Raw genomic sequence first — 14,443 nt, 5'->3', positions numbered from 1 at the left:
ATTATTATTATTATTATTGATCCCGTCGCCAGCCGACTGAACGAGGAGTCATCAGGTTGTACAATCCATTATCGGTGAACTCGGGTTTTCTTGTGAGGAGGTGCGTGTCACGGGCGACAGGGGGAGAGAGGCGAGGAGCTGCGCCCGAGTGCAGACTATGCGCACGATCCTGCCCTGATACCGGAACAAGCAAGCGGCAACATGGCTGCTTGCACCACGACTGAAAGGATCGGGGAGGAGGGAGAGAGGGAGGGAGAGAGGGGGGTCGGTCTGCGCTCGGCTGCACTCGGGTTTTTCCGGGCCTTTACCGGTGACCGCGGTTCCTCCAGGTTGGTAAATGGCAGGTGCAGAGGATTGTGTATGTATGTTCCTCCACATCCTGCACTGTACTCTGGCTTACTGAAGACGGAACCACAGGGGGCCCAAAAAGCTCCACGTACACTTGTGTATCACTTACTTTTTGTCCCACAATGGGGGAATTCCAATGTAACAGCAGCAAAGTGGATAGAGAAAAAACAGTAAGAGTATAGACACTATGTACGAATCCACAACAACAGAAAACACAAGTAGCAGCAGCAGTTGCACATGGGCAATAGATCGCACACTGAATATGGTATTGATAACTTCTAAATGTGTGCCACTAAAGTACAATGTGATCTGGGTCCTGCATTATTATCTTGTGTCCAAATCTACTTCTAACTTTGTATCCCAGCCGCCCCAAAACCTATCCCCATCCATGATGGATGGACTGATCCTGGTCTACATATAAATAACTAAACTAATGTTGTGTAGTCTTGATGTTGCCAGTGGTGTAAACGATGGAGGGGATTCCAGGGATCCACCGAAAATTCAAGTATGATGAATGAAGGGACCAAAGAAGCCTGTTAAGATGAGTTTCATTCACAAACATTTGTATGCACACGTACATATCCTCATCTCTCTGGAAACTCCAGTCCTGCAGGTAAAGCTCACGTGTTACCTGGAAGAGTTGCCAGATATTTCTACAGTGGAGTCACACAACTATTTCCTTACACCTGTCACACTCTTAGTTTTCTACTTTATACCTCAGAGAATCCTTTATACATAAAAACAACCAAAAGTAGGTCATGTCAGGGGTCATATATTAGAGCAATGAGCCTGCAGTGATATAGTGCCTTGCTCACAGGCAGGGTGATCTTTGCCCACACTGGGAATCCTCTAGTTGGAGGATACTTTAATAATTATTCCTTTCTTTTGTTAACTATACAGAATTTTGGTGTAAAATTTAAAATGTCTTCCCCCGTCGTTTCAATCTGAATGTATCAGAGACCAAAGCCCATTGTTAAACTATACGTGGTTGCATTATGGGTCCTCGTTGCATTGTGCCATTTGTAAATATGTACCATAAGTCCGACTGTGTCATGCTGACAGCTGGCATAGACATTTTCAAGTTACTTAGCAACAGCCATGGACTGGGGAAGATAAAATGGCTGCCATTGCAAGTGGTGATGCCCGAACCCCGTCAATCAGGAGGGTCCGCAGAGAGTAGTCACCAAATATTCACCATTCGCACAATGCAAGGATGTTATGGAGAAAATAAAAAAGAAATCAGGAAATGAAGTGGTACGAGAGGCTCGTTAGTAATGACTGGGAGAGCATCCAACTGGCAGGATTTCCCGATGAATCAAGGGAAAAATCACATCCCTCATGATGGACAGAGTGTACCCAGGGGTGTACACACAGTTAAAGGAGACAAACACCTCTGTTCTCAGTGCATTCAAGTGTATTCATATCATTAGTACCCTTGTTACTGCATCCCTGGGCCCCTCTTGTAACTTCTCTATCAGTATACACTCAAACTAATCCAAGTCACTTGGCACAATATGTCGTATTGGAGCGCGTCCAATTTGATGGAGGATCACAGGAGAGCGGATGTCACATGTATCGTACAGTATTTTTGCGACCAGCTCTGAAAATGTGCGAAAAATATAATGTTTAATGTTTAATGACCAGATGAACTCAATGACTGTACATTTCTTTAAAGATTTTACATGAGCTGTAGGAGCAAGAGTCTAGTTTGTTGCTGGGGGAAATGTGCTGAAGTGTCGCCATCTGCAGGACGCCTGAATATATTACAGAGTATAAACTATCTATCTATCTATCTATCTATCTATCTATCTATCTATCTATAAATGTATATCCCCAAGTGCATCCTGACACTATTTCCTGCGGTGTGTCCCATAAATATTTGGATGAAAACGCATTTCTTGGCAGCCATACTCCAATTTTGCTTTGGAGGAGAAATGACACTCTGAGTAGGAGGTTGAACTGCAGACTGTTAATTGCAGCTGATTTGAAGGTATTTTAAGTCTCATTGGATGAACATTAAAAAGCATACCAGCCTTTTTATCTCCAGTCTCCCATCTCAGGTTGCCAAATGTATCTGTCCAGATTGAGGCTGTAATAACAGTTATTTTTAATATGTAGCCAATAATTCTCTCTGTAGAGGCTGGCATCCTGTCCTATACACATCACCAGACTGTTGATACGTTACTGTCAGGCTGTCCCTCCAGCCTCGTTTGCATTTCTCCCACAGTCCTACTGTTGGTAACTCTCTGTGGCAATATGCAGGTCTTGATTACTGGCGTCCGATTGAAACAGCGTCCAAATTCTCCATCATGTTGTCACATGTACGATCCAAATGCACTGGAGCATGAACCGCCCAGCTGTTACCAGTGATTTCACTTTTGGTGCGCCAAATATTAAATGAAGTTTGGAATTATTAAAGCAATTCTTAGAAAAGTATTTTTTAAGGTAGAAATGAGGACAGAAATGCATTTTTTTTTATTCCTGCTGTCACATTTTGAAGCCCATATAAGGAACTTTTTATAGTGTGTTGATTCTGGCGGCCCCTGTGGACAAAAGCGGTAGTGCTTCTACTGTCTCATTTCATTGATTTCAAGGGGAATCCCACCAAATCGGACCTGGTGGCAGGTATTAAGAATAACTATCAACAAATACCCAATTTATAAAAGGTTGACTGTACAGGACACGCCTTCCCCCACCCTGAGTAAGCTGTAACACCAGTTAAAATCAGCATTTGAAATCCAAATAGTATCTACAGTGGTTGAAATGTCAGCTCCTGTCACTCCAAGTTGTGACGGTACAAAGGCAAACATGACTAAAAGAAACAAAACACCAAGAACATCAACAATCTGCTGTGACAAATGTGACAATGTCCACTTTTATGATTAATAGTGTTAAATGACCTCCAGGTTAAGGTCTATTCAAATGAGAACATTTGGAACATGTTAGGAGGGGTTGATGAAGATGTACGTACATCATCAACAGGAAGGAGCAATCTGTCTCGATATAGCTGGTCCTGGACAAGAAGTGAATCTTTTCTCTCCAGCAGATCATTCATAGAGATATTATCAACAGAGCACTGGAATAATTACAGGATAGGTGCTCATATACGTCTGCACTGTAACCTACAAGATGTCCTGGACGTGATTATAGAGACAAGCAAGAGAAGCAGAAGAGAGTGGAGCACACAAACCAACATAAGGTTAGTGAGAGTACAAAATATAAGGATCATCTTTCTTTTGCCCAATTCATGGCCTAACAGACTGAAAGGGTGACACTCCTTCCTTTACATGGCAATTTAGTAGGCACTGACTCACAGCGTGGGCAAAATTAGTGAAGAAGTAAGAAGAGGGGAAAGCAATAGTCTGAGTCTGTGCAACAATAACACTAAGTGCAACATCATGTCCTTTAATAATAAGAGAACTCCCATTAAGTACGTTGCATATTTTATGATTTGCAGTAAAGGAATCAAGTGGGAAAAGGCACGTATTTACTTGTCTTAAAGGGAAACGAGGAAACTGATTTGTTTTTGGTTTAAAATTTTGAGGAAGCCAGGCTTTCCTTTGCATCGCCAGAGGAAATGCCACGGAGTAGGTGAAACCAGCTTCACGGCCTGTTTTCTAGTAAGATAGGGAGGGGAAAATCTTCTGTGGGTGCATTTTAGGCCAAATTATTATTTTAAATTAAGTTCTTGCTTCAGTCTTTGTCTCATCTATTTTTAAATATCTGGGTTCACCTGCTTCTGCTCCAAGGTAATGGAGGTCTCAGTCACTTCATGGCTGCTCAGATCCTCAGCGCTGTTCATCCTCCTGCTGGCTCAGATCACGATGACTGTCCTTATCCTCACACAACACAGACTGCAGCGAAGACGACTGATGGTGTTTCCTCTGTAGATCCACATATGCTTTTAAACTCAAGATCTATTGTCAGATGATTAGCATCAGATTACATGTTTCTTTCGAGTAAACTTCCTAAGAAACTAGCATTAACTTTTTGTTATGTGTATTATTATATTTTTGGTCTGGATGATGAAAGTTGCCCACACTTTAAGAAAAAGTTTGTGCCTATTGGATTTATGAGTAAATAAAGTTATAGCCACTAACTAATTCTATATATACTATATATAGATTAACATGCAAATTAACGTCTGAAACCCCTGAAAAAAGAACATAAGCACCATTATTGACCCGTTTCATTTATCTTGATATAAGTCTTGAAGCAGGTTACTACAGTAGAGATACACCTCAACAACACAATCTTTAGAGCAACATGTACATGTGCATCAGATATTAATGTATGTGTCTATGTTAGTATAAATTGATAAAGGGTTTTTAGTTACCCACCTTATTGTGTCAAATCTTTTTTATAAAACAACTTCTTCCAGAGCAGGAAATCATGTATAACAATGTCAGACACAAAACCCTTGTCCTCCCTCAAGTGCAGTATTTGTATCATTTTTATTGCAGCCTCTTTACTTCCTCAATGTGTTTGTGACAATTAATGTCTCAATACACTTGGCTGTGGATGTTTTATTATTGTGTGATTTCTGCTCTGAGGGGATGAACAGACATGGGAACATTTACAGCTTGTTTCTCACATTAATTAAGAGGGCATTAACTGACGTGTGTGAGCTTCCTGTTACCAAAGAGGTTGGCTGTATAATCCACTGAAAATATTCAAGTTAAAAAACACATTCATGACACCATTATCAGCGATTCAGCTGGAATGAGGATAATCCCTCTCGAGCCCCACTAATCTTATATTAAAACGTCTCCATTTAGCTCGGGCTCTTTGAAGATAACATCAGTGTTACTCTGCTATTCTGACATTAGCTCATGTTAGTGTTGAGTTACCGGGACAAACGGGATGTGTTATTAATGGGCCTTTCCGTTTAAAGTGTCAAACCTCATTTAAATTACATTAGTTTGACACTACCGGGTTTAAAGTACACGTCACTGTTTTATGTCAGACTAGAAAGGTGGGTTAATTATTCTGCAAACGGAAAAGGTCATCTAAGTAGAGTCTAAGTAGAGTCTAAGTAGGTTAAACTGCCGCTGTGTCCCCACATGTGGCTTACTTTCTTTATAGAGAGGTCCCTGAGCAAAAAAATTAAATGTCAATTTAAAAGGAAGATTATGTTTAATAAGACAGAAAGGGCAGAAAATCAAATGTTTATTAAGTAAAGACATAAACCAAGTGCAAAATGGAACAGCACAGAAATAGAGATTTGATTTTTTCCACTAAACGCAAAGGTTTCGGAGATGATGACAAAAAACAAACAACGGCATGATTTTGAGCATCATGAATACAGCTAAAGCACTCGCAGCTATCCAGAGGCAACACGTTCAACATATCAGGGCTACTGTTAGTCCCAATCATTCATTCATTCAAAAATAAAAATATACATTTTACCTGAGGAAGAACTTGAAAAGCTTTAAACTATTTACATAAAAATGAACTGAGGACACTTATTCGTTTAAAGGAATCTAGTGTTTGAGATCTGTATTCAAGAAATGCCCAAATTATACATCCCACATGCACATTTTCCAATACTAAAAATGTAAACCCCTTCTAAAAACATAATATAAAGAAGAGAAGGCTGACACAACCAAAAGAAGACAAAGACAAACTATATGAATATAAATAATAAAGAGTCTGTGGGGGTGTTAAAATAGATTCACATCCAGTCAGGCAGTGAGGATTCACCTCTGACTCACTCTCTTTAAATAGCAGCGAGCAGTTCCTCCACAGCGACAGTCGTCAGGTCGGAGTAGAAGTTGCCCTCGTTGTCTCCGCCTCCGAACACCAGCAGAGTTCTGCTGACGGACCCTGCGTCCGCGTCTTCATCCTCCTCTGAGAAGCGGTGGCGTGCGGCTGTCTCCATGGTGATGATGGAGTGCCCCGCCCTGGGGACGGAGAGCTGAGGGAGCGTCACCTCCGTCCAGCTGTTGGTGTCTGAACCGTTGAAACAAAGACAAAAAGGGATTAGTGAAGTCAATCTGGGGGAAAAAGGACCGGCAAATTTTTTTTATGAGATTAATCTGGTTTCAACTTCTCAAATATTATATATTTTTTTGTTTAATTTGTCTTCTATGACAGTAAACTGAATTTATTTGGGTGTTGGACTGTTGATTGGACAAAACAAGACATTTGAAAGAGTTGCTTTGAGTACTCTACAGGCCCACCATATTCATGTACCTGTGTACACACATTCTTTTTTACACTCAGATTGGTTACTGCTTTATACGAAATTACAAGTAATAAACGTCAAACCATTAGTCCATCAACTGAAATGTTTAATAAATCATCAGAAATTCCAGCTTCTAAAATGTGATGATTTGCTGTTTATCTTCATCACTGTCAAATTAAATATATTCGGGGTTTGGGCTGTTGTTCAGACAAAACCAGCACCCTTTAGACGTCACCTTAGATCGAGAAACTGTGATGGACCTTTTGTAGACTACAGAATCAACTAGAAAATAATAAGTTAGTTGTAAGCGAGCCCTGTTACTTATAAGGCTGTTATTTATCAAACAGACGTTCTAGACTCTTCATTTTGCTTAAAACAAGGGACTACTTGATGCACTCGGATAAATTAGTCTGAACCAGTAATTCCCCTGAAAAACACCCAGACAACAAAGCTTCTTCCTCAACATGTACTTTGTTTGTAAGTGTTTATTACGAGCTGCCTCTCACCTATATCAAAGACGAAGGTGTCACTGAGAGCGTTGTTTCCGTTGTAACCTCCGTGGATCAGGAACTTTGTGTCCGAGAGCACAACGCTGCCGTGCCAGCTGGAACACGCACAAACGCGCACACACAGATTTAAAGAGCTGCTAATGAGAGCTGATAGTGAAGACATTTCTCCATACCGTTGCAGATATAAAATCAGAGTTTTGATGCTGATACCACAAAGATTTTCAAAAACTTATCTTGAGGAATATATGCGTTTCTTCTTTTTTTATGTATTTACTTGAGCTAGAGACAGCTGAGGGAGGACAGGAAAGGGGGGAGAGAGAGGGAGAGGGGGATGACATGCAAGGGCCACAGCTTGGAATCGAACCACAGCTGCTGCGGTAAGGACTCAGGTAATGTGGTTGTGTGTTTCGTTGCGTACCTTCGAGGAGACGGAGCTTTCCCAGTTGTTTTCACAGCGGAAAACTCCATCAGACCTGAGAAACACAAGAACATTTTCGTTTCAATTATTGATGCAGTGCTACACATTTACACCTCTAACCAGATATATGTGCCTCGTGTATGTGTGTACAGTTGGATATGCGCGTGTGCAAGCTGGTGTGCGGCTCACCAAGGTCCAACATGTACATGTCGTTGTAGCAGACAGGAGTGTCCCATCCACCGAATACATAGATCTTCCTCTCCTGCATCACACATGCAGAGTGACTGAAAGAGAAACAAAGAGGAAGGATGAGAAAAAGAAGTGAATGTGTGTGAAAAGATGACCGACCGTGGATCAAACCATCTTACCCTGAGCGGGGGGAGGGTGTGTCGCCTGTGACAATAGGCTGGTACCAGATGGAGAGGTTGGGATCGAAGATATACAGTGAGTCGCTGCAGCCGTCGGGCTCTGGGTTGGGACGGGGAAACACCCCCCCCAGCACAAACAGTTCACCTCGAAACAGACTGCAGCTGTGGTAGGCCAGAGGAGGAACCTTACCTTGAGCCTGGAGGGGGCGGGAGAGGGGAGGAGGATGTGAAGAAAGAGGAGGAGCAGCAAAAATCGGACTTAGGACAAGAAAAACACACGCAAACCTCCACCATGGTCCACTTCCAGCTCTGCGTGTCAAGGATGTGAACGTCGTTGAACCACTTCTTGTTCTTGGAGCCTCCGAACACAAAGATCCGCCTCGAGTCCGGGTCGTAGATGGCTGTGTGGCCGATTCTGGCCTCGGGTGTTGGACCCTCTGCCAGAGTCTCTGCTGCAACCCAGGACATGTCCTCTGTTGGACAGAGACAAGAACACTCTTTAGGACGGCACCGGAAACTAAAATCCCCTTAAACACAGCGGAGCCTGAGGTGAAACAGAATCCTAAATGTTGTTCATGACTGACCAGTGCAGAGCTTCCACATGGGATCTTTGCAGAACTGCATCCTGGCCCCCTGCCCTCCAATCAGGATGGCTGTCTGAGCATCGATGGGACACAGAGTCTGACCCCAGCGGCCTGATGGACTGACCAGCGGGGCTGCGGGACAACCGGAGATTTGTTATTTCAGGTGTTAATGTCTCCCAAACGGATAAAGTTTCAACATTTCAGACACAGCAAACTCAGAGTTCACACCAGATGAAGATATCGCAGGTGTTGATTTGATGCTACATTCCTGCACTGAACACTTCTCACTACTTGAGAAACACAAACAGGAAACAGCATTGTGTGAACTCAGGTGGGCGATGTGCATCACCGTACCAGCTATGGGACTGAAAAGTGAATAAATATGTCAAGAACAGATATAAAAACAAGTAAACCGGTATGTAATGTGTATGCACAAACTCACCGGTCTGCGTGGGAGTCTTGGCCTGCCTACTCTTCGCCCTGGCTGCGCTCTGTGGAGGCGTTCTTCCCACAATCCCCTGCGCCTCTCCTGCTCCATTAGGTGTAGAGGAGGAGATTTCATAGAAGGAACAGAACGCAAAGAAATGCTTTACTCCTCCACACCGAGCCGCGGGAGTGACTTCGGCTCTAATTATCATTAGCAGTACCACTCGCTCGGGCGTATCGACTCTCTCACCTGTTCCCTTCATCTTTGTTGCATCTCCTCCGCTACTGAACAGCTTCTGGGCCCCCTTGTTTTGACCTCTGGGTTTTCGCACAGGCGTGGTCTTCTCCACGCCGCCATTTGGACACACGTTCTCTTCTTCCCCTCTCTTCGCCAGCTTATTCTCGTCACCGCCTCCCTCTGACATTTGCTCTCTCTTCCTCTTGCCGTTGAGCTCCCGGGCTGCGAGGGGAGCCGTGGTGTCCTGGGACGGTCAGAAGAGTCTGTGTCATTTATCATTCAGCAGAAACTGAACTGGGAAACTATCAGGAAGGTATCATTCATCTGTGGGTCAGATCTCTGCATCCATATTTAAAAGCCATAATAAGAAAAAAAACATTGTAGGCAAACAGGATCAACAGATTTCTCTTCTGACATTAGCCTCAATAGACCAGAATGCAATGCTGCAACACAGACATGCTGGGCTTGGAGGGGGATGTGACACTCCCCACAACCATTAAGTTACGGCCCATTCTGGGGCGCTGAGAGGCATTGTGGTAAATGTAGGAAAGCACAAAAGTAATATTAACAAAAGTATAAATATATTAAATGTTAAAAATATGACACTAGTATCAGTAACAGCCGATCATTCACACAGATTACCTTTGGTGTGTATTCCTTCACAGCCAGGATGAGCTCTGGTTCTGCTTTTACCTGAGGGAAAAAAGTAAAGAGACTTTTTAAAACCAATAACTAAAAAATAAATCTGTTTACCATGATGAAGAATATTGGCAATTTACTCCAAAAATGATTGTTTATAAAAGGATACATTGAATTACTAGGGTATACTGTGTTGTATTTCCATACTTATTGTGGCTTGGCTATAATCTGGAACAACAGAATAACTTCATCTTCTGTTTGTTTGACTATTCCCAGTCCTGAATCTGAAGGTTTGTGTGATTTTTACCAGGTTTCCTCCCTCCAGGGTAACATTCAGTGTGACGGTGTCTGTCCAGGTCTCCTCCTCCCACTGCTCCCACGACAGACACCTGGAGGAGACAAGGTGTCATTAAACCTGATTACTGATTGACATGAGTAGACGACAGTAGATGCACGGGACAGCACCCAGAGTCAACTCTTACTTCACAAACAAGCAGTCAACCTACTTGTTGTATGGAGTCAGCTTTCCGATAGTGATGGGCATCCGGTCAGCATCGTTGAGCTCGGCGTTGGCGCAGATCCTCTCCCCCCACCGCCCGCTGCTGAACAGCACCACCTGCCGGACACTCGGGGGAACTGCAACAGACACCCTGCACGACCCTTCAGCACTGACATGGAGGGAAAAACAAAGAAATAAGTAAATATAAGGTTTCTTATTATGCAGATAAACTAGCATAGACATGGGAAAGTATCATTGGGTATGTGTTGTCTTTGAACGCAGTTAATGTGGATAGATAGATAGATAGATAGATAGATAGATAGATAGAGAGATAGATAGATAGATAGATAGATAGATAGATAGAGAGATAGAGAGGCGCCAATGAGGAGCAACAAATACAAGTTTATGCCTGCTTACAGAAATAGTTACTCAACAACGCTCTAGTTGAGGTTCAGCTACGTTAAGTGTCGCACACATAATGTTTTATGAGCTATCTAACGTTGTAAACACTTTTACCTCAGCAGCCTTTGGGGCGGACCGTTGACTCCAAAAACCGCATAAAGTCCGAAATCATCCATGTTTGCGTTTTCCTCCAGCAAAGACGTTTAATGTCGCAACTCTTCCCGCTGTTCTACTTTATTTCCACACGAGTTTTAAAACGTGAAAACAGCGATATCGTGTGTGTGTGTGTGTGTGTTGCTCCGTTCAACATCTCCCGCCACAGATATGTGTACAATATCTGAACTCCGCGCGAGTCCTCGGTAAGAGATTGTGAGCGCGTGTTTTGTTGTTCAGAGTATCTGCACGGGTGGAGTCTGCGCCTTTTACTGTACAGAACTAGAGCTCCGCCCATGCAGTACATGCTGGTGAGATATCGAGCACCCTGCATGCTGTAACTAAGAGGCCGCAAGCCAATCAGAAGCCTGGAACCAGCGCCGCTGCAGGACGTCACAAAAGCTGCGTTCAAGAACACCTGTCTTTTAAATTAGGGACTATTTGTTTCTTGCACTGCACTGAAACACACTGTTTTATTATGTTTTATTCCATTTTATTTTATTATTTTTAATTGTGTTCTTTTATATGTACATGTTTCTACAAAACTGCCTTACCATAAAGATACATCACATCATCAAATAGATTTATCATTGGTTTGTTTCAGTGGGACTATTTACACATATACCAGGAAAAGGCTTCCAATCTTCTAAAAATATGAATATTATTCCATGTGTTATTTGGTCTATTTGATCATAGTACACAACAAATGATTTTAGCTACATCCCAAACAGTAGATTAGTTCGTTCCACAGAGTATGTGTCAAAAACAGTCCCCAGTGTTTGAGGTGACGAAAAAAAGCAACAAGCAGAACTTGAAGATCAAAAGCACTTATGAAGTGGATGCTAAAGGCTCACAGGATACAGGAGGGTACACTCACTGTATGCATCGGGTTCATGTCATTTTCATGCAAATCTACATGGCATCTGTCATGTTTCTGAAGGCAGCGGCTTTTTCAAATGAACCTTCAACACTGAGCAAACAGTTGGCAAACAGCTGCCTCCAAAGCTCACACTGCACACTGAAAGGTTTGTCACAGATACTTTACTGTACGTTGATAATTCAAAGATAAATTGTCAATCTATCTACAGATGGAAAAAAACAAAATAATGAACCTTAATTTCTCTGTTTCTCTCTGTCTTCCCCTGCAGTATGAACAGATTTGCTGTCAACTCCTCTTCCTCAGCTTCAGGGTATTACTGGACAGAGTGTAAGACTTATGATGATGGTTCTGGCAAATTAGGTGGACCTTCGGCAGGCCTCCTTATCCTTTTGACCTCCTACTGCTTTGAATTCTTTGTTGGCACCCCGGCAAACCTCTGGCTCATCTCTCACATCCTCAGGAGAAGGTGAATATTGTCTAAATATTTGGTGTAATGTAGTGACATAGCATGTACAGAACTAGTCCCATAATGCATCCTCGATTAAATGTCAAAACAATAAGAAGGAGCCTTATTTATTCATATTCTCCTTGTTAATACCAGTTCTTGCTGAACTTAATTTTCTTCTTCTTTTTCTTCGTCTTGTTTACTAAATTTAAATTTAAAGGTCAAAGGTTTCCGGGGTCCTTCCTGCAGACTTCTTCCCCCTCCACCTGGCCCTCACCCAGCTGCTCTTCTACCTGGTCTTACCTCCATTCTTTGCCAACCATTTTCTGTGGCAGAGTAACTTTCTGATGTCCATGATGACGTTCCTGATCGCGATGGTGCTCGTCATGAAGCCGCTGCTCCTCTGTCTGGTGTGTGTGGAGAGGTACATGGCTGTGGTTCGACCCTTCGACTATCTGTGTCGATGAGTGTTTAAGTGTTAAAGCATTTACTCAAGTACTCCTCTTAAGTCCAAATGTAAGGTACTTTATTTTACTTTATGCTTCTGGTCCACTACATTTATCTGAAAGCTTTAATCGTTACTAGTTACTTGGTTTACTAAAAGTTTACTAGTTAGTTTACTTTACACATTTTTAAAGATTTTGGCACTCAAACATACAAAGAACTTAGAAAATATGATGTGTTGTTATAAGTTAAAATACCTAAAAGTCAATTAATCAGTTGACAGAAAATAAATTGGCATCTATTTTGATAACAAATCATCTTTCCTGTAAAAACGTTTCATGCTTCCAGCTTCTGCTATTATTTTTTAATAATGTTAATTTATTTGTAATAATTTTGAGGTTTGGACTGTTGGGTGGACAAAACAAACATTATGAAGATTCACTTTGGGCTCCGGGTAATTGTGAAAGTCACATAACACTGTCTGTCTTCTGTATGTATAAAAGAAAGAATGGTGATAAATGTGAGATATAATGAGACTGACGCTGGTGTACAGGTTGTTGTAAGTAGGATTGCAACTAAAGAATTTTTTCATTACCGATTAATCTTCTGATTATTTTCCAGCTTAATTGATTAATTGTTTGGTCTATAAAATGTCAAAATTCAAGGTGATGTCTTTAAATTTCTTGTTCTTTCAGTCCAAAGCCCAAAGAAAAACTCCATATTCGAGAGACTGAAAATAGCATTTCCTGAACTTACTTTTGCCGATTGATTATCGAAATAGTTTACGATTTTTTTTCTGTCGATCAACTAATCCATTAGTTGACTAATCGTTACCGCTCTAGTTGCAAGTAAACTTTGATCGGACACTAACTGCTCCTAGCAACCGCTAGTGCAGCAAAAAGCTGCAGTACTCCTTTAATGGTCAGTTTTACTATGTTTATAATTAAAATTCAGAATTGAAAAACTTGTATCTTCACTTGCAACGCACTATATGAAAGTTCTGACTTGATTATAAATGCAAAGTGGTTGTGTGTGTGAAACATGTGGTACATAATGTGTGACTCTCTGCTCTCTCTTCTCTTCCGTCCAGGTTCAAGGCACATCGTTACAGATGGGGACTGTTGGGTGTCTCTTGGGGCATTTATGTCCTCATGGCTTCAATTTCTCTTGTTAAGCACTCTACCATCACACTGTGTGTGTTTTTCCTCCCCGTTCTAGCCATAGACACATTCTGCTGCCTGTCTGTTCTTAAAACATTAAGGAAACCTCCACCGGGTGATGAAAAGATCACAGACAAGAAGAAGAAAGGGGAGGACACAAGAGGTCAGGTAGTGAAAATGGAGGAGGGAAAACAAGAGCAGAGCGGAGGTAAAGAAGGAAGGAAAGAGGACAAGGTGAAGACAAATGAGAGAAGCACGCTGAGGGGAAAAGGAGAGATGAATTCCATGAAGAAAAAATCCTTCATCACCATTTCCATCATCCAGGCTGTCCTCATACTCAACTACCTCCCCCTCATCATCACCCTGCCTATAGAAGGACTCGTTCCAGCTCGAACACTGAAGTGTCAGTACCTGGCCATGGCTTTTGCTGCTGTAGCCAGCTGTGGCTGCCTGCAGCCTCTGCTCTACCTTCACAGGCTGGGCAGGCTGACATGTCTGACGGCACAAAACACCTAACTGCATCACTAATATTGCCTCTGTCATTTACAGACTGCAGTGTGACAGTAATTACTGTAAGCAAAGTTTGCTTTGCTCTAGATGATTTGTTCAATGTAGAACTGTTAATTGTAAATTTTACTGTAAGTTAATACATATGTGTAGACCGTGATGCCAAAGATATACTGATAATTAGTTAAAAAAATTGATTTTATTAAAAGGTTTGTGTCAAAATACATTTAACTTTG

General features: G+C 42.0%; 1 protein-coding gene across 1 annotated transcript; it reads right to left on the bottom strand.

Annotated features, from left to right (window-relative positions):
- Window positions 1-5,511: 5,511 nt before the first annotated feature.
- Window positions 5,512-10,942, bottom strand: krcp (kelch repeat-containing protein). Its single transcript, XM_035675449.1, has 13 exons — window positions 10,733-10,942; window positions 10,224-10,385; window positions 10,025-10,106; window positions 9,721-9,771; window positions 9,091-9,322; window positions 8,857-8,943; window positions 8,415-8,546; window positions 8,116-8,303; window positions 7,831-8,027; window positions 7,652-7,746; window positions 7,463-7,517; window positions 7,042-7,139; window positions 5,512-6,300 (listed from the first exon to the last, which is right to left on the bottom strand). The coding sequence occupies exons 1-13, from the start codon at window positions 10,792-10,794 to the stop codon at window positions 6,068-6,070; spliced, it is 1,674 nt and encodes a 557-aa protein (XP_035531342.1). The 5' UTR covers window positions 10,795-10,942; the 3' UTR covers window positions 5,512-6,067.
- Window positions 10,943-14,443: the final 3,501 nt, after the last annotated feature.

Source organism: Morone saxatilis, unplaced genomic scaffold (assembly GCF_004916995.1).
Source record: "Morone saxatilis isolate NCDOM2014 unplaced genomic scaffold, NCSU_SB_2.0 Contig4, whole genome shotgun sequence".
Lineage (NCBI taxonomy): Eukaryota > Metazoa > Chordata > Actinopteri > Moronidae > Morone > Morone saxatilis.
This window is presented reverse-complemented; position numbering and strand designations above follow the sequence as displayed.